This window comes from Epinephelus moara, chromosome 24 (genome assembly GCF_006386435.1).
Source record: "Epinephelus moara isolate mb chromosome 24, YSFRI_EMoa_1.0, whole genome shotgun sequence".
Lineage (NCBI taxonomy): Eukaryota > Metazoa > Chordata > Actinopteri > Perciformes > Serranidae > Epinephelus > Epinephelus moara.
This window is the reverse complement of record NC_065529.1, coordinates 37,314,502-37,331,087: the sequence shown is the minus strand read 5'-3', so window position 1 is coordinate 37,331,087 and position 16,586 is coordinate 37,314,502. Positions and strand designations below refer to the sequence as shown.

Sequence of the window (16,586 nt, the reverse complement as noted above, 5' to 3'; positions counted from 1 at the left end):
CGTAGAGGAAACCCTGGACTCACTTCACATGTCAGCGATCGATATGAGACGATATCAGAAAATATCCTCATTGTCATTACACTCATAGCTTGCCATTGCCTCCCTGGCAACCGTCCGATAGCACTGTTTGAATATGTTGGACGGAGGAGTGCCTGGACGGAAATGGTAACACAGACATGCCATAGGAATTTCAAAATAAATGTGTATCTTAAAGATGAAAATGAGTATCAATGTTTTCACTTTGCATCAGTGATACTGGATCATGGATCATTGATTTAAAATATCAATCCAGATCAATGTATTGTTACACCGATACAAATGGACCATAAGCAACATGCATCCAAGAGTAGGCTATGAAAATCGTGGACAGTGCCAAAAAACATGCTATTATAGCGAGGCAAAATGCCACGCAGATAAAACTCATTGCAAAATAATAGTGAATATAGGGTTGGCTTTCATTTTTGCAGGAGAGCACTGAAGGAAAGGATAAAGAGCGACGCAGTTGGCATGTTATCTGTTGGACAGCTTGTGCTAGCAGTTAGCTTAGGTGCTGGAGTATCAGCTTTACCTTTACAACAATGACACGTTCCTACAATAGTGCAGTGAAATGAACCATTAACCAAAAATTCCTTTACAGTATACCTTTTATGTAGAAGAAAACTAGGTACTTAACCATCAAATTTTCAAATCTCAATCCAAAGCCAAAGTTTGATTAACATCTGTTAACACTATCATTTCCAGTTAGTGCAAAATAATGAGGTTTTTTAGTGATTCGGTGCTTTAATTGTTGTTTTTTTCCAACATGTTTCTTAGAAATGCCTCCATCAACAATGTATTATATTTTCTGCTCCTTACCAAATTAAGCTAGTTCAGTATTCATACTAACATCTGGTGGTATATTTTCCCAATGTGAGCACACGACACAAACACAAACCTAAATAAATTCATATACAATGTGAAGCTGAGACACAGATGTTAGTCAACAGTAGCACAACTGGATAAACTGTGGGACCAGGTGCTATGAAAACAAACCAATTGCCTGCAACTCTACCCCACCCCCTCAATACCACCACCACCACCGCCACTGATGCAACACACAGGTGCATCAGTAAAAGAAAATGTGCAGAGATGGTAAAGCCAGTCAAGCATTGAAGGCTCTCACATGCTCAAATTTCCATCCCAGCTTTTATAATGTGGTTGGAAAAGATTCAAGACAAGACTGTGCCACTGTGAATCTCAAGCAGAGCAATGCTGAGCACAAAGAGCAGCTTAAACCCTCCTGGTTAGGGCGAACAGACACTCCCGAATTTCAAGCAGTTGTCCTGAATCCAAAATTCTTACCTGTTTGTCCCAAAAATTAGACTAACACCAAGTTTTGATTAGTTATGGCCTGATAAATCATTAGTTTATTATGAAACATTATTTTGGTGTTGCCCACATGTATTTAAACCATCCATGACTGACATAAAGCAATGCTAAATGTAATGTACTGGAGGATACACTCACTGTGGCCATGTGATCTCGCCCACCCTAACTCCCTTATCCCAAATTTCACCCATTCTCATCTGGTCACCTTACTCCTGGTTGACCTCAGGTAAAGCAATGTATCGTTTAAATCCCATTTAACTGCTATGAACCCAAAGATTATGACTGATTAGCTTTTTGTTTGTAGCAGCCATAATAATAATAACAATAATAATAGGAGGTAAAAATATCATAAACTTGCCAGAAAAGGACTTTGACTTTGCAATAACAATCTCGACAGACACTGTTACATAGGTGGCTCATGTTAGACTGAATGTCAAAGCAACATAAGACATCTAACAGAGTCCAAATAACCTGGGCCTATATCACAGGTGCATATGTGGGGGGAGAAACATCTGGATAACCATGACAACAGCACACCAAACAAACTGCACTGAAAAACAAGTCAACTGGTTTAAAGTTAACACTAATAAAAACGATCTAGCAGCACTTCAGAGTCCCTTTTCATTTAATGTTTACATTATTTTTACAGCCCCCCTGTGAATTTCAGTGATAAGCCTTTATCCAAACAAAACCTCACATCTCAAACCTAATCTCTTTCTGTGGGAACAGATGACCAACAACAACAAATACAATGCTTAGCATCATATTTCTATGTTCATGACAAGAAAAGCCGTGACTACACGAGGCTTTCCGCTGGTTGATAAATAATCCATAAAAATCCTAATCAGACGTCCGCACTCTTCCCAGGAGTGACTAAAAACAGCCACCCCACTATATTAAACCTACAATAGGAGTCATCCACAATGGCCCTTTGTGACTCAATATCTGTGTTCACCATCGGACTGCACCTCTATATCAAAGAGCTTCTCTATTATTTACATGGCATTCATTACAGCACAGGGGCAGAAATGCCTGAATAAACACACAAACAATCCTTCGTCTGGTCAGCCAGCAGCCCATTATCATGGGAGCACAATCGCTGGCAGCCATGGCTGGATACGAATAATAATACGCTGAGAACAGTCCCCAGCAAATACATTATTCACTCCTGATTGAGTAACATTTGCTAAAAAATACACACCTAGCTGTTTTAGGGAATTATCTAGCCTTTTTAAAAAATGAAAGTATACATATATGGCCTGTTTTTAAAGATTTACATATTCAATAGGAACCAGTGAGCCTGGGGCTGAGAGCTACAGAAGTCAGAAAATAAAGAGATGGACTACGACGTTGTTTGATTTTGCTGCAACAGAAAACACAGAATATTGCCAACCTTATTCTTTGAAGGGTGGGTCAATTATTTATTTTTTTATGTTTAAGTTTTCATATCATTCTGAAGAATCCCAGCAGTGTTATGTATTCAGTCCCGACATTCAAAATCTGGTTTCAGTATGTATGCTTTAGCATCAGAGTGGTATTTTCCCAAGACCTTCTAAAAACATTTCCCCACATGACTTATCACTGTTGGGGGTCGCGGGGGGGCTGGAGCCAATCCTAGCTGACACTGGGCGAGAGGCGGGGTACACCCTGGATGCCAGACTATCGCAGGGCTGACACACAGAGACAGACAACCATTCACACTCACATTCACACCTATGGACAATTTAGAGTCACCAATTAACCTGCATGTCTTTGGGCTGTGGGAGGAAGCTGGAGTACCTGGAGAAAACCCACACTGACACGGGGAGAATATGCAAACTCTGCACAGAAGGGCTCCCCCACCCTCACAGCAAGAGGGTTCCTGGTTTGAGCCCAAGGTGGAGGGTTCAAACCAGGAGCCCTCTTGCTGTGAAGCGACAGTGCCAACCACTGCACCACCGTACCACCCGATATTTTTTTTTGTTGTTTATTCCCCCTTTTGTGCCAGGCAAACAAAGAAATATTCGTTATAGAAAAGTAACTCATCTGTTAAGAAGTCATTCAGTCCTAATCACACTACCTTTACGTAAGCACAGATTCTTTAACATAACCTTCTTTCACAGCAAAATCACTTGTAAAAAGAAATAACTGCTTAGAATTCTTTTTTTTACTATACACATCATAATTCCTTCTCTAACATTGATTTTACATTGCTGTGAAAACATCAGTATATTTCTCCTCCAAACAACTGTACTTATTCAAGTTTCTCACCAGAAACTACATTTTACAAGATTACATTAAACACATCATGAGAGTGTCAAAATCACCTATGCCCAATAATCATTTTTACCTTAAAATAGCTTGAACGCATCAGAATGTAAATCAGTGCAACCTTTGTCAGCAGTTAGTTCCAGCCACCAGCTGCTGACAGGTAACGTTAACTAAAGGATAGTTCACATTACACGATTTTCATCCCGATTTTGCGTCACAGAGACTATCGTAAAATTTTGAGTGTTTATACCTGGCGACGTGTGTTTCTGTCATCGGGAGTCTCGCAAACTGCGTTACGACCTGTGTGTGCACACCACAAGATTTCTCCACCGAGCCCTTGCTGACAGAGCCCCAGATAACGCGGTGACATCACCAAACTACGTTTTTAACTTGGAGACGACACATCATCGCGGTGACATCACCAAACTACGTTTTTAACTTGGAGACGACACATCATAAAGGCATGGATATTCTTCCTAGAGTTGTACCGATACCGATACCGATACCAGTATCGGAAATGCCTCCGATACTGCCTAAAATGTGGTATCGGGTATCGGCGAGTACAGCCTATGACCAATCCGATACCACGTAATGCCTCACGTCATTATGCATAGGCACGCTACAGGCAAACGAAACGGAAACGGAGCGGAGTTTAAAAAGCATTCTACTGTAGCCTTTAAAATGTCTTTTTTTTACCAAATTGTGTGGCTGCACTTTAACCTGTGTCTTGATCTGTGTCAACACTGGATAATAATAATAAAAAAAAGTTTTATGACATAGATTCTACTATTATGTATTTATTTCTTAATATTTTACATAGTGTTTTAGGAGTTGAGACATACAACAATTCATATCCCATCCATTTTTATTTTACGCGCTGGTATCGGATCGGCCCTCGGTATCGGCAGACACCTAAGGTTCAGGGATCGGAATCGGTATCGGGGAGGAAAAAGTGGTATCGGTAATTCTTCCCAGTGTTGAATCAGATCTGCCTCCAGGGACTGGGTCCAAGCACAACGCGCTCCCCGTGATCCTGTGGACGCCGCCATTGTTGTTGTTGCTTGCCGGCTTGTCAGTGTTGCTAGATCTTGGGAGAGAAACAAGCAACCAGGGCATTGGAAACAAGCCCAAAAGAAGCGACGGATATATATAGAGAAAGGCGACGTTTAGAGAGCGAGCCCAAATAAGCAACTCCACTTTAGAAACAAGCCCAAAGTCACGGCTAATAAGCGGACCTGGCAACCCTGCGGCTTGTCCTCCTCACATTTCTTCCGTCCTCCTGCGTGCTGACGTGGGAAGTATCCCACCTCTCATTGGCTGATGCTCTTTGTCAGCCGTGTCAGCCTTCTCCAGCTTTCTAGCATGCCAGATTTCCAGGCCAAGTCGCAGACCAGTGGGCGACTTGCTCGTAGGTTTGTTCACACATGAGGACTCGTCGTGGCAGACTATCTGCCGACTCACCTCCAACCCAAGGTGGCTCTCAAGATCCTCTGCAACTAGATTTGTTGCTCACAATGTAGCATTATCAGAGAAACGATAGAGTGTGTCCCTTGATGCGTAGATAGGGAGGTTGCTGCGTCCTTTTGTCCTGAAAGAGACCCGCAGAAGATCTCAGTTTGACCCAAATGGGTTTTCTATTGTTCCAATGACAACAGGATGCAGTTCAAGCCCTGCTTTTTAGCCTGCGCAAACTTGATGTAACAGAATGGACAACCTCAGCTATCTGTGAATGTCATCTTATTTTGCTGATATGCTGATGGCAGCCAACAAGGCGAGTATCAGGCAATGCCAATGTGCGGCCGATGATTCATCGGCTGTCCATTCCTTGCATCCAGTTCCTACATATAAACCCCGAGCCCGCCTAGTGTGCCTCTCTGTGACCGAGCCAACCCTTCATTGAGAGCTGTGTGAATCAGCTCTACTCCTCTAACCCCCTAAACAGCATGGAAGCTAAGAAACGTACTGCTTAGTTTGGATCCGAAAGTCACACAATTAAACAAACTAACTGATGGTGGCGGCGGTAGACAAGCAACTCACATGTTCTGCCAGGTAAAGTTACTGTTTCATCAAAAGGAGTCTGGAGGTTTTGAAGGGAGAAATATAACGGCTTGAGCTCCCTGTCAGAACCGGCAATCTGACAACAAATATTCTAAATATAGCGTACACTTAAACTCATACTGATTTTTTTAGGTGGTCCTTTCAGTTTTTATTATCATCAGCATTCTAACCTACGTCACTGCTTTTTGCTACAGGCTGAGTGGGTATTTCCATTTGAAAATCCCTGAATAGAACGCAGATGGAGTCGACCTTTAATAATCCGACCAGGTCTGCTCAGCTCTGCTCTGGGTTTAGAGGAGAAAGGCCAGTGTACACAAGATGATGCCACAACAAACACAGTTATACACTGAGTAGATACACTGTTTAAATGAGAGTGAAAGAAAGCACACGGGAGACTGCACGACTTACACATACTGGATAGCAAAGATACAAAACACACACATTCATTGAGAAAGGCCAGCTTTTTTTTTTCTGCTCTCATGAGGTTATGGGGTTGTGATGTTGTTGTGATTATGGGTGTTGTTGTCGCTGTGCTCCCATGCTGTGTCATTGTCTCCTGGACTGTATTTGCTTACAAGGAAACAGAACATCCTGACACAGATTAAACCTCAGCCAAGTCGGCCTCTCTGCTCATGAACCAAAACACTGGGGACAAATTGGGTTCCAGTTATTAACGTCAAATGTTTTTGTTTTCTAATCTAAGCCCTTCTGCTACAATCGATTAATTAATAAAACTAAACCACAATGTATACACACAAATTTAGAGCCTGTTGGACATATGTCGGTCTGCTCACTCATGTAAAAACTACTTTTAATTTAGGTAGTTACAGTGATAAAGCCAAAGGGTTTTAGCAGCTTACACTCTTATCTTAAACCTGCTTTAAATCAATATTTTTATATAAACAATAGATCAAATGGCTACGTATAAAAGGTGTCCGTGTTACAAATTTTTTAGCAGCTTTCATGATTTAGTTTTAAAGCTCACAGCTCTCCTGTTTTGATTGACTCTCATCAGCTTTGTTTGTTTTTTAGCAAATCCAAGCTCTGATAAACCCTACTGTACGCCCTCTGTCCACCACCAAACATCAGACAGGAAAGGTTAGCGACTAGCTGGTGAACATAGCGCAGCATTTAGCAGCTAAAGAGCCAGAGATTTCCCTCAGGAGTTGATGAAGACCAAACAGAGCTGGAGGGAAAGTGGGATTTACATTAATCAGGCAGACAGACAACACCAAATGAATGTTAATGATGCTCCATAGAAGTAGAACGAGAGTAGAGCGGACATTCCCCTTTCACATCAATGTAACAGGATGGTCAGAGTCGCAGTCGTTCAGCACATGAAACTCTCAACAGGGATGAGAGGGAAGCAAGATGGCTTACTTGTTAGCTACTTCCATCATCAGCTCCGCAAAAACGTGTATGTTTAATTCAGAATGTTATTAAGACCTTTTTAAGACAAGTTTTAACGTCTTCTGGGTGCTGTCTGATGAAATATACGAGTATGAACGGATCAACTTTTATATAAAAGAAGGAATGTTCATGACGACAGTGACAGCGTTTGAAGAGCCATATTTTGGTATCAGTTGTATTGGAGTCAATGGGGAAGGAACGTCAAATAACACTTAAACTCATCACATCTTTGTTGTCTCAATTTTGACTGACTACATCTCAGCCTCTGCTTTTGGTGGAAGGATTTTTCAGTCAGAAGTGAAACATCAAACATATAAGTTAAAGTGTGATTTGCCGTGCCAGCCCTGTTGACTCCCCCCAAGAGCTGACACCAAAGTCTGGCTCCCCAAACACCGTCACTGTAGTCATGACTGTTCCTACTTTTATTCTTTTTTGGCAAGAAACAGGAAGTTTAGTGTTGCTGTGGTTACAGTGAAGCAGCAACGTGAGCCCCATTTTATGTATGTTTTTAAATTTTTCAAATTAATTTTCTATACTTTATTAATCCCCAAGGGGAGATTCAATTGTTGATTCAGCTGTCATGTACACACAGGCCCAAAATACACACACATGCACAAACAGGAGCTATACATGCATTACATGGAGAGATGTCAGGGAAGGGGCTGCTCATGGACAGGCGCCCCTTGCTCAAGGGCACCTCTCCAGCTGCCAGTCCACGCTCCATATTTGGTCCGGATGTGAACTTTTGCTGGCGACTCTCCGCATCCCAACCCAAGTCCCTATGGACTGAGCTACTGCCGCCCCTTCGTTTACACTCAAGAAAATAAAGATAGCCAAATTAACTATCGACAGTTAATTTTTTTGCTGTGTGCCATTTGCTCTACTGTCAACTATTCCCCCTATTAAACACAAAAATACAACATGCACCACTCCATGTTTCTCTCTTTAATAGAACTAAGACCTTGTTCACTCATAAATATGCACGTCCTTTAAACCTCAATTCAAAGACTTAGCCCTGAAAATATGGTGGATCTACACGCTGTTCATCCTCGTTGTCTCTCTCTGCCTCTCAACTAAGCAGCTGCTTGTTCTTCAGAGGCAGCTACAGTACCTTTACATCATGTTTTAACAAACATGCAATCAATGGTAAAAAATAAGTAGGGAAATATGGTAATACTTTCAACGTAATAGATTGTGTATTTGAAAATGTATCTATCTAAGTGAGTGCTTGAATTGCAAAATTAACAGTTAATGGAGTTCTCAAGCGTGTGCCACTTAACGACCCCACGTGTTGTCACCATAGCAACTAACAACAATTGCCCTTTTCTGTTGAACTTGTCAAATGACGATGGCAAACAGTTCAAAGTCCTTTCTATTCATTCAGTTTCTATACATTGCTCCTTGTATGATGATCAACTGTTTTACACTCACCAGATTCACTTCAGAGAAGTGATAATATGTAACATCTCAATGCACATTATCCCTGTCCAATAACATAATAGCATATGTTTGAACATTGGAAATATAAGGTTTCTGTATGACATGGACGTTTCAAAGCCTCCGTACTTTTTCCAGCTGCAACATGAGAAATACTCGGCCCATTCTGAACCCATTCCACTGAGCCCAACTGATCTAACGAAGATATATCCCTTTACACTGCTGCAAGGTCAAGGGCAGAGGGGGCACTTGGCAGCCAGACGAAGATCTTCCTTCCTGCTGCAGCCAGTCATCATCAACCACACTTGCTGGCTGAGCTGACTGAGCTCACACCTCCCTCTGGATCGATAGAAACAGGATCACGGGTCCAGGCAAAGGGGGGAAGAATTTAGATATTGCTCTGGTACCGCCATCTAAAAAAGGAACAAGACTGAATGGGGGCTTTAGTAGACACTGGAATTATTACCAGGCAGGAAAATGCCAACAATGGCGTAATTACATTGACAGATTCAGCCTTGGACACATTTACAGTCCTATTAGATTTACACAAGCCCTCTAATTCAGCTGAACAAACTCACACACACAATATGGAGGGATGTTTGATGCCATATACCATTATAGATAACACTATTATGCACTAGAGCTGCAACAATTAGTCAATCATTTACTAGATCGACAGAAAAACACTATTATTTGTGTCATTTTTCAAAATAAATGCCAAATATTCTCATTTGATCTTTTCAAATGTCAAGATTTTTGCTTCTCTTTGTCCTGCGTGACAGTAAATTGAATATCTTTGAATTGTTCAAATGGCTGGTCGCATAAAATGAGTAATTTGAGTGTGTCACCTTCAGCTGTGGCAAATTTTGGACACATTTCACTATTGTTTTTGACATTAGCAATAAGAAATGTCTTATTATAGCAATTATTAGCCTCACATCTACGGTGCAGAAATCGGACATCCATGTATGGTCTATCACACAGAGCAAAAAAACAGGAAAGAGAAAATATCACACCACCCCAGCAAGAGACCGATTTCATTACTTGCTTGATCTTAAGTGTTTCCAACTCATTGCGAGACCATTTGTGAGACAAACTCTGGTGAAAATGTACTGCGTCTCTATGGCAACCAGCAAAGTGGATGCAGAGACGCCACTCTCCACAAGGCTGCCGCTTAGCAGAAGCATAACATACTGTATCTCAATGGAAGTCCTTCGATCCATCTATTAGGGTGGAACAGGACAAGATGGGGAGGTTTGTTCCTACCGACCCACGCAGCCCTCTTTTATGTCCAGAGGAATGATTGATACACGCTGGGGTATTCAAGTGGAGAAATGCTGAGGAGGCATTTCTATGTGAATTCACCTGCACGAGAGGAGATGGTGGCATGCTCAGAACCTTAGAGGCTTTCCGTAGCAGCGACAGGGCTGGACTGGTAATGAAAAGCTTTCATTCCTCACCTCAATGACCGGCTGGTTTAATACTGGAAACCTGTCAACACTGCTGAATCTCCACGCAGCAGGAATTATGTCAAGACAAGGGGATGTCATCTAATATATCCAGAGAGAAGCGAAGAGGACTGAAGGCAGTTGTGAAACTCCAGAAAAGACCTTTTCTGACAAATATCTAAATGTTTGCTTATTTTATAACGTTTATTCTTGTTCATAAAAATGCTGGTCCAGTAAAAAAAAAGGATTAATCTGAGCTAAGGCTATAGTATACTAAAGCACAGAAACTAAGGAGCAGCAAATTTAGAGCTTCAATAAAGGCATTTACGGGAATCCAGGGAGCCTGGCCAATTAATATGAAATGCCATTATTTGGCAGCTCTCACAGGTTATACAACATATGAAAAGTATTGATTCATTTGCAGATAAATCTGCATTTGCACTGGACTGGACCTGAGTGATTGCACTTTTTCTAATGCTAATCATTGGTAATGGTAACAGCTTCCAATCCTGGCCCGACGGGAATTCCTGCCACCATTTGTTCTGGACTGCTGCATTCAATTCAGACAATGACAGACGGGACCTCCATTATTTCACTCAGGTGAGTAAGTGACAGGATTGCCACCACAATGGCTCTAGTTCCCAGGAGATGGGGCTGGGACTACTCACAGGGGGCACTGGAGGAATTTGGCATAACTTAACTGTGGAGATGAAGCTATGTTTTTACTCACCTTTGATGAGCATAATAACTGTCCTGTATGCACTAGCAATGCAATTCATTTTTTTTTTTTTTGCTGGTACAGTATGTCCATGTCAAGCCACAAGGTTGTACTTGACACTGACATTTCCTTTCCATCAGGGAAGCAGTTTCCCTGCTCACATGCAGTGCTTTCAAGCATGTGTAGAGGGTAAGATCTTGAGTGCCTGGATTTAAGGAAGTATGAAATAGGCCAGATAAAGTTAAGTCTATGAAGAGTGGTGATGGAGAGATGAAGAGGAAGCATATGGGCTACTGTCTGACAGCTGAGGGGAAATTAACTGATGCCCTTCAGAGTGACCACTGATGACTTGTGCAATGAAATTTAGCACACATTTGAATGTGTGCCACATGGGAGCAAATATACAGAATTAACAAACCATTTGAAAACAAAGCAAAGCCCAATTTTGAATATGTATTGCTGGAGGGAGGAGGGGGTTTGGTGCCCTTTGCAGTGCCTCTGTTAACAGCCAGACTGTGCCCTGTGTGGCCATTACAAATTCAAGTCACACACATCTGTCCATAGACAATGTGGTGCCACCGAACAGGACTCAGGCATCAAGACTGCTAGCTTACAGCCTTTAACGTTAGCTAACAAACAGCGTTAGGGTGAATGAAGCCGGCTCAAGTGTCTCCCTACCTTTCAGCACCACCACCACCTCGGCACCGGCGGCGTCCTCCCCCTCCGCGCCGCCGCTGGTCGGGGGCTCGTCTCCCTCAAACAGCTGGTTCACCTCCCCCTGGATGTCTGAGGGGCGCCGGTCGCCGTCGCTCTTGGAGACGGTGAACCTCTGGCTCATGGTTGACGCCGGTGAGACAAGCGAAGGGTCTTCTTGCCACGGTGCGGGGTGACGGTAAAAAAGACAGCGGCGGGGAAATGCTCTCGCTTCTTCTGGCGGTGTTGTAGTCCACCGTCAGCGGCTGGTAAGTTTACCTCCGACTACTCTGACCAGAACGAACATGCAGCCGCTTTTTGTCGGGTAATTAGATGTGTAATGCCGACCGGACCATCTCATCAACCGGTGTCTGGTGGCAGCCGCGCGCCTGGGTCCTAGAGCCGGTGTATCCGGTTTGTGGCGCCGTTTCAAGGAAACCCTTAACACATTTTTTTTATTTAAAATTTTTAAAAAAATATCAGCACTAGCTATTTTATTTAGCGTTATTTTATATTTCTAAAAATGATAGCATTTAACGGGAAGCAGCCATCTACACTTCTGAGTCGGCGTTGCTAGGCGACCACAGAAAGAAGCCAAAGATCATCTGTCAGTCAAACAGCTGCTGTAAAGCTGCAGGGGTTTTGATAAATAGCTTAATGTGGAAAAAATAAATTCAGATAAACATTAATGTAACCAACTTGAGGTGCTTGTACTTTACAAGAGTATTTCCATTTTATGCTGCTTTCTGCTTTGACTCCATTACAATTTGGAGCCAAATATTCCTACTTTTTACTCCACTACGTTTAATAGTTTAGGGACTGTTCGTTACTTATGAGTGGGAGGGGATAGCTCAAAAAGGGGGTGTCATGCTAAATAATTTTTGAGCAGGTATTCTGGCTTATAGGGGCATACAAATGTAAATGGTTGTATTTAGGGTCCTGGCAGGTAATCCTAGGTATTCTTCTTCTTTCTTCTTCTTTCTTCCAAGGAAATCATACTTCCCATGGGTGAAAACTCACCACACTTTGCACAAAGGTCCAGTCTCATGCCAGATATCCTCAGCTGTAAACTCAAGCCAATAGTCCTGATGGTGGCGATACAGCAAGCATCTAAAGTTCAAAACTTTGAAAATTCATAACAAATCAAGCATACGTGCTACAACTTCACAACTTCCATCAAACCGTAGCCCCAATACTGAAGAAACTTTTGTACTTTTAAATCTATTAAAAATTATGAAGTTCATCACTCTGTTTTTTTTTTCAAAAACTGTAAAACTTCTTAAACCTATGTCCTCCCACAATTTTTGCTCAGTTGATACCAAACTTGCTACAGAGCATCTTCAGACTGTCCTACAAAAACTACGTTTCTCAGATTTTTGATTGATCAAAAACTGAGCCTACAATGCATCAAAATGTTTGACTGTAAACAGTATTGTAAACATATACATACAAATTCTTGCTAAATAAATCTTCAATGTTCATGAAAAAAATTACAAAATTCTAGAGTCATGGTTGATGATGTGTGGCAAATTTCAGAATTTTATCTCAAAAACTGAATTTTTGACAGTGAACAATTAGAGTAAATGTAAAAATGGCAATTTTAAACATCAGTTTTTCACTTATGGAGCAAATCAATCATTGTTAAAATAAATTACCAACATCTCCATGCTGTCTAGATGCAATATGTGTATTATATGTGGATTTTTGTTTCGATAACTGAATTTTTTACAGTGGTTTGAAATCTGCTTTTCCATACATGGACGGCTGCTAAACTTGCACGTCTGGCTTAGTCAATTTGTGAAGCTACACATGAATTGTCACTGACTAATTAGCTCAGTGAGATAGAAATTGATTCTTAGTCTCAGAGGTTGTGAGTTCAAGCCTCAGCTGATGCAAAAGGCAGATTGTGTTGCTAAATTTCTTCCAATTCTTCTGCTTGTTGCTCAGAATTGCCTAAAAATACCTGGACCCGACCCATCGCTGCGCAGCAGGTATAATTTGTATTTATTATACCACAGATTTTTTAAAGAAAACATGCCTTCCAAACACCGCCCACGAAACTTAAGCTTATTTCAGACCAAATATTTTTGATGACAGGAACGTTGCAGAGAAAAGTTGCTGCGGTGTGAACTGGCCGGTCTGAGCTCGACTCCAGCTGGCTGATGGTGTCATCTGCAACTCAGCTGGTCAGCACATCACCTGTTTCAAAGCCAATCAGGTTGTAGTGAAGTCTGCTGGCTGAGTTAAAATGACCACAGACGGTGTGTTCGCTTGCTGCAGCAGGAGCACTCTGTTTCCATCCTTACAGTGTGTCGGTGTCAGACAGTGGGTCGCTGCTGCTGCTGCTGTTTGCTGTATGTGCTTATCCATCACACACACACACACACATTCTCATTGACTGATTAATTGGCCCTCTTTATTTACATTATTGTAGTGTATTTATTATGACTTCAGTCCATCTGATGCTTGTTTTCTGTTTTCCGCCATTTCATCACTTCTACAAATGCAACTGTAGCCAGTATCTCACTATCACTATCCTCATTCATATTTTAAGAAGCTACAAATTATATTCAGTCACAAAATAAGATGAAAATCACAATGTAAGTACAGAGAGTGGTTGTATAGAGATGATATGCCATCTCATCTAGTTGCATTGGTGTGAACTGGCAGGTTTTTAGAATGTTGCAGAACAGTTTTCTGTTTCTACTTGTCTTATTACAAATCTTTTGTCTGAACCGGGCATTAGGGCATGATGGGCAAAGGTGCCCCCCTTAAGAACAAATTCAATTTACTGTAAAAATTTCAGGAATATTTGGATGTGATTTTAGTATGTGCAGGATGATGATGCATAACTAATATGCCATTTGGAGCAATAACTTGGTAGAGCAGCCAATTTGTTGTTACAGCACAAAAATAAAAATCCCACTGTTTTACCAAGCTGCCCCCTGAGCTCAAAACAACCCATCTAACTAAATAAAACAAACTAAAATCCCAACCTTAACCTAACCTATTAACCCAGAAATGTAGTGATTTCCTCTTCCTTTGGCTCGGCCATTGTTGTACTAGCTGTTTGGTTGTTTTAAGTGTTTACTTTTCTAATGCAGGACGAGAAAGGGAAGGTTCTGTAAATGTAGCTTGTGTTCAGGTCTTTGCTGTGCCCGTATCCCATGAGATCTTTTTTTAAATGTATATCTTGAATAATCCTCTAAATTTTAAAGATAAGAATTTCATTTAGTTTTCTTCACAGAAATGAATAAAATGCTGAAATATAGAGGCTTACACTTTTTTTTAACATCAAGAAGACCTTGAGACACCAATGAAGCTTTGGCGACCCCTAGTGAGGGTTGGCGCCCCCAGGTGAGGAACCAGTGGATTAAGCTATCCTGTAGCGTAGCCTAAAGTAATCAAAACCTACATAAAACTCCACCTTTATGCCTATCAGCTGCAAGTGAAGTAGGCTACACAGTATGCATCAATTATACAATGTAATATTTTAAAATGGAGTAAGAACTTGTACTTTCAGTACCTTAAATATATTTTAATGCCAGTACTTTTGTATTTTTACTTGCAGGAGTTTTACTTGTAACGGGGTATTTTTTACACTGTAGTATTGCTACTTTTAGTTTAGTAAAACATCTGAATACTCTGTCCAACCATACAATGTAGATAACCTAACCTTCCACCCCAGAAGCCCAAGCACTATTCTTATGTTGTGTCAACTGTTTTGTATTGATTTAATTAGAATTTTGTTTGGGGATATGCACAAGTAAAATCTAATCAAATAGAAAATTTGTCAGAAGACATACGCAAAAAATCAACTCACATTATAACGGCCATGAACTTGGTTCAGCCTTATTACTGAAGATTGAAGATGGTCCTTAATTGTGAGACCGTTGTCATTTCAACTTGCATACATTAATACTAAATTGAGTTGAGTTTAAGTTTGATTAACCTCCCAGCAAACCTGGGGCCAGGAATCCAGCAAAGGGGGAGCTTATCCAGTAGTTGCAGACGCTGGCATCAAAGGTTTTTAACAGGACATGAAGTATCATTGAAAATAAGTGATAGGAATTAATTGCCTTTTATTAGACTTCATCATTTACCAATGCAAGATTTCATTTTATTAAAAGAAACGAGAATACCATGAGAGCTGATTCACTCGCCAGGAAGCTGCAAAATAATAACCATTATGATTCCTGGAAGGAAGTCAGAGTAATAAATAACTGTAAAACTTCCTTGCCTTCCAACACTGATCACCCATGTGGTCCAGACAGAATAGCTGAGCTGTGGCGTGAGCATTAATTCATTCAACTGTGCTAAAAGCAGTGTAGTCATGGCTGAAAATATGCATCTTTCGAATGACATAGTCAGGTCGCGTGATGTTTACGATGCCATCAGGATGCTTGATGATAACCAGGCTTGTGAACTGTTTAACAGTAGGAGAACTGTGAAACTAACAGTGAACTACTGGCAACCCTGCTGCCAGTAGTTCACTGTTAACCTACATGATAGTCGTTTACAGCGTACAGGAAAAGCAGTATGCGGTAGCTAACGGTGGCTTACAGTGATGGGATGAGGTTGCTGCTTCCCAGATGGCATAGTGCCAGTCAACTGTTTGTGTCCTCTGGTGCTCCTACATGTGAGCCACTTCTAGGACATCTAATGTACAATGTTATGTGTCGCTTGGATGAGTCAGAGAACAGCATAATAGAGGCTTTAACCAGCCCGAGGATGAGCTGCTTTTGGTACTCACCCAGGCTCAGAAAACAGTGGGAAGATAGCTTAAATATGAACGGCCTTGTTTTCAACTGCAGTTTATATTTCCTATGTCTTGTGTCCTCTCCTTTTTTTTTTTGGCTATGGACCCACTTGTGATTCAGAATAAGAAGAATAATGCTTATTTATTAGTTTGGTCTGGATTTTGGATTGTGCTGAACACTGTCATTTTGACAGTGATGCAAGATCACACAGTAGATTCAGATATTAAAAAGATATTTCACTGTGTTTGTCACCTCTGTAACATTGTTTTCATTATGGATCAACACGCATTATAAGACCATATTTCATATAAGGCAGGGGAACGGTGAACACACAGGGATTTAAATTAATTTTGTAGCTATTTAGCTAAATCTAATACAACCCAGTACCACAAATCTTATCACAATCATTTTTTGTTGTGTCATAGGGGTGTCAGTCCAATTCAA

The 16,586-nt window shown here is 41.1% G+C and overlaps 1 protein-coding gene across 1 annotated transcript in view; it reads right to left on the bottom strand.

Annotated features, from left to right (window-relative positions):
• The window catches only part of LOC126385915 (solute carrier family 12 member 5-like), a 187,451-nt gene extending 175,684 nt beyond the window's left edge, over window positions 1-11,767 (bottom strand). Inside the window, exon 1 of the mRNA XM_050037958.1 lies at window positions 11,368-11,767. Coding sequence (XP_049893915.1) covers window positions 11,368-11,527 — 160 coding nt within the window. The 5' untranslated portion in view covers window positions 11,528-11,767. The remainder of the gene's footprint in view (window positions 1-11,367) is intronic.
• Between the last annotated feature and the right edge of the window lie 4,819 nt (window positions 11,768-16,586).